General features: G+C 55.9%; 1 protein-coding gene across 1 annotated transcript in view; it reads left to right on the forward strand.

The window, feature by feature from the left end:
* Positions 1-3,337, forward strand: part of GNA15 (G protein subunit alpha 15) — a 29,756-nt gene extending 26,419 nt beyond the window's left edge. The window contains exons 5-6 of the mRNA XM_004714389.2: positions 940-1,069; positions 3,121-3,337. Coding sequence (XP_004714446.1) covers positions 940-1,069; positions 3,121-3,300 — 310 coding nt within the window. The 3' untranslated portion in view covers positions 3,301-3,337. The remainder of the gene's footprint in view (positions 1-939; positions 1,070-3,120) is intronic.
* Positions 3,338-3,565: the final 228 nt, after the last annotated feature.

Consider the following 3,565-nt stretch of genomic DNA (forward strand, 5'->3'; position numbering starts at 1 on the left):
GCTCTCTGCCGAGGACAAAGGCTAATGAGTAAAGTGACATCTCAGCGGAACTTGAGCCTCAAAGGCCAGGGGACAAACTCAAAGTCCCTCACCTGGCAGGAAGCTGACCTTGGCTTCACCACCCACATCTGACCACCCCAGAACCCCGATCTCCACCCCAGGACCACACTTTGGATAGGATGCCAACTGAGAGGGATTGATCTCGGGTACTGGGAGGTTCAGGCCCCAGGTGCACCCAGACACTGAAACTCTGGCCTTGACTTCACCTCCTGTAAAACGCTTGCTCGGAGGTTTTCTGGTCCCACCCTGAGCCCCAGTTCAGGCATTTCCTGTTGGGCAGCCTGAGTAACTGAGTAACGGTCACATCCCCCCTCCCGGGGTGGGGGTGGGGGTGGGGAATGACGCTGCAGGCTATCAGTGACCCACATTTCTTAGAACTCAGCACAGGGGTGGGGGTGGGGTGGGGAGGGGAGGGCCTTTGTTGTGGTGTGTGTTGGGTGGAGACTGGGCCTTGTCCCAAGCCACAGACAGAGCGCTGGGGCTGGGTGCTGCCTGTGCCACCTACTGGCCACCCTCACAGTCCTTTTACTGAGAGCTGCGCTGAGCTCGGTAGACCAGGGTCAGCCATGTTTCCCTAGTCAGAGTCTCCTGGGAAACAGCCGGGACTGCTGTCCTCTGCTGGCGGCAGGGGGAGCCCGAGCCGAGCCGGGTGCTCTGGGTGGTGAGCGCTCCAGCAGTCTCCTCCTTCTGCCCTGAGCCTCGGTTTCCTCATCTGTACCATGGGGGTACCACCCACGCCCGCCTCGTGGGGGTTCCAGGGGGCGACCCACCGGATAAATGCAGAGAACCACGTGTGCCTGCCATTATTGACGGGGGACCTGGGGCGTGAGGGCCTCCTTCCACCCGGGCGCTGAGGAGGTGGTGTTCTGGGCCCTCTAGGATCGTGGACGTGGGGGGCCAGAAGTCGGAGCGCAAGAAGTGGATCCACTGCTTTGAGAACGTGATCGCGCTCATCTACCTGGCCTCGCTGAGCGAGTACGACCAGTGCCTGGAGGAGAACAACCGGGAGGTGAGCCGCCGCGCCCTGGGCGGCAGTGCCCACAGCAGTCACAGACACACGGGCACATGCCCACACACACACTCACTGCACCACACACACTCATCCACATACACAACTGCACACACTCCACCAAGACGCACGCATCCAACCACATGCACACTCACTCAACAGCACATTCAACCAGCCACACGTACTCACTCACCCACTCACACTCACCCACCCATATACTCATTCAGTCACACACTTGCTCAATCACACCCATAGATACACACATGACACATACACTCAACCACACGCTCAACACACATTCAATCAGATGCACACTATACACACTAACTCAACTACATATACACTCAACCTCACAACTCAACCAAGACATATACATCCAACCACACACACTCACTCAACACACATTCAACCAGCCACATGCACTCACTCAACCACACTCACACTCACCCACCCATACACTCATTCAGTCACACACTTGCTCAGTCTCACACACACACACACACAAAGACACATACATCCAACCACACATACACACTCACTCAATACACTTTCAACAAGGCACACACAACCGCACACACTCAATCACACACACTCAATCAACATACAATCACACATACGCACACACTGAATACACATTCGCCCAGACACACACATTCACTCAGCCACACTCACATTCAACCAAACACTGATTGAATGTGTGTTGTGATTGAGGGTGTGTGTGGTTGAATGTATGTACCTTGGTTGAATGCGTGTGTGTGTGTGTGTGTGTGTGTGTGTGTGTGTTTGAGTGAGTGTGTGTCTGGCTGAATGTGAGTGTGGGTGGTTGTGTGTGTGGCTAAGAGGTTGTGTGTGTCTGGTTGTATACTTCAGACATAAATTCAAGCTGACACCACTGATACACATGTGCACACGCATACACACATACTTCAACAGACACACGTACACTCCATGCACACTCTAGACACACACACGTGCACACCTACAACACTCAAGCAGACATCCCAGACACACACACTCATATGTCTACACACGCTCAACCAGACACATGGAAACTCTAGTTATAAGGTCTCACACTCAGGCCTCCCGAGAAACCCCTGGAAAGGTATGCCCATCCAAAGACTCCTCCTTGGAGAAGTTACAGGCGTGAACCCATGGTCACATGCACTCAGTCACCTTCAAGCTCAGAGTCACGGCCCCTCACGCCCTTCATGGCCGCTCATGGTCATCACAGCTCTTATTACCTTCCCGCCTGCCCCCCACAGTCCCTCATGCCATCCCAGTCCCCATGACCTTCACGTCTCCTCCCAGCCCCTCCCAGGAAGACTGGTCACTCTGCAGGCACATTGTGGCCTTGACTGAGAATGGGTGGAGGTGGCTCTTCTTCCGTTAAGGGTGCCCTTCCCTCCTCACCAGCACCCCGCCCGCAAGGCAGGAGCGTGGTTGTCTTCTGTGCTCACAGCTTCCCAGCAGTCAGCACTAGGAAGGTCGGCTGTGTTAACGTTGGCTTTCAGACCTACCCGGGTCCACTGAGTTCTGGCACATCTTGTCCTCGAATTCAGCTGCACCTCTGGGGCCACATTGTACTTAGGTGTGCCAGACACAAGTACAGCTAGGAGCTGCTGGCCTGAGGTAGGCACGTGGGCATCCCTCCTGCCATGCTGGCACAGGCATCCGCACGCACTCATCACACGTGGATACGCAGCCCTTCGTGGGCACTGGCAAAGAGACCACCGGATAGGCAAGAGCCAGCTGGGTCCCGAGAGAAACCACAGGTGCAGCACATTCGGGAAAGATACTCAGACTCCCAACCACAGACCCATATCAGCAACCACATGTGCTGAACACAACAGCCACTCAGGCCTAGTGGCCACCCCCACCCCCACCCCCGCCCCAGGCTGAGGGTGGACACAAAGCCATCATAGGCAGCTGGCTAGACAGAAACACAGGCACACAGCCCTCAGATCTAGTCAGATAGAAGGAGGTGGGGGCCGGCTCTCTCTGGGTTTCCTGGAAAGGCTGGGCTAGCTGGCAGGAACCCTGCCCCTCCCCAGAACCGCATGAAGGAGAGCCTGGCCTTGTTCGGCACCATCCTGGAGCTGCCCTGGTTCAAAAGCACGTCGGTCATCCTTTTCCTCAACAAGACGGACATCCTGGAGGAGAAGATCCCCAACTCCCATCTGGCCACCTACTTCCCCAGTTTCCAGGGTGAGTGGTTCCGGGCCTTTCTATGAGCAACACGTCCCAAAAGCAACCCCCTGAGAGCATGACGGGGCAGGCCTTCCTCTAGAGCTTCCACTCGGACTCAGGATCAGGTGGACACGACGTCCAGGTGCCGCTCTTTCTCACGACCCAGCCTCCCTGGGCCTTAGTTTTCCCATCTGGGAACGGGGGGAAATAAAAGAAGAGGTGTCCCTCATAGGCTGTTCAAGTTAAAGTGGGTGGTGGGCGTGTTGGAAACATACCTATTGTGGCCCGGTGCCACTGAGCATGTTCCAA

Source organism: Echinops telfairi, unplaced genomic scaffold (assembly GCF_000313985.2).
Source record: "Echinops telfairi isolate 266 unplaced genomic scaffold, ASM31398v2 ScPeMD7_7459;HRSCAF=8497, whole genome shotgun sequence".
NCBI lineage: Eukaryota > Metazoa > Chordata > Mammalia > Afrosoricida > Tenrecidae > Echinops > Echinops telfairi.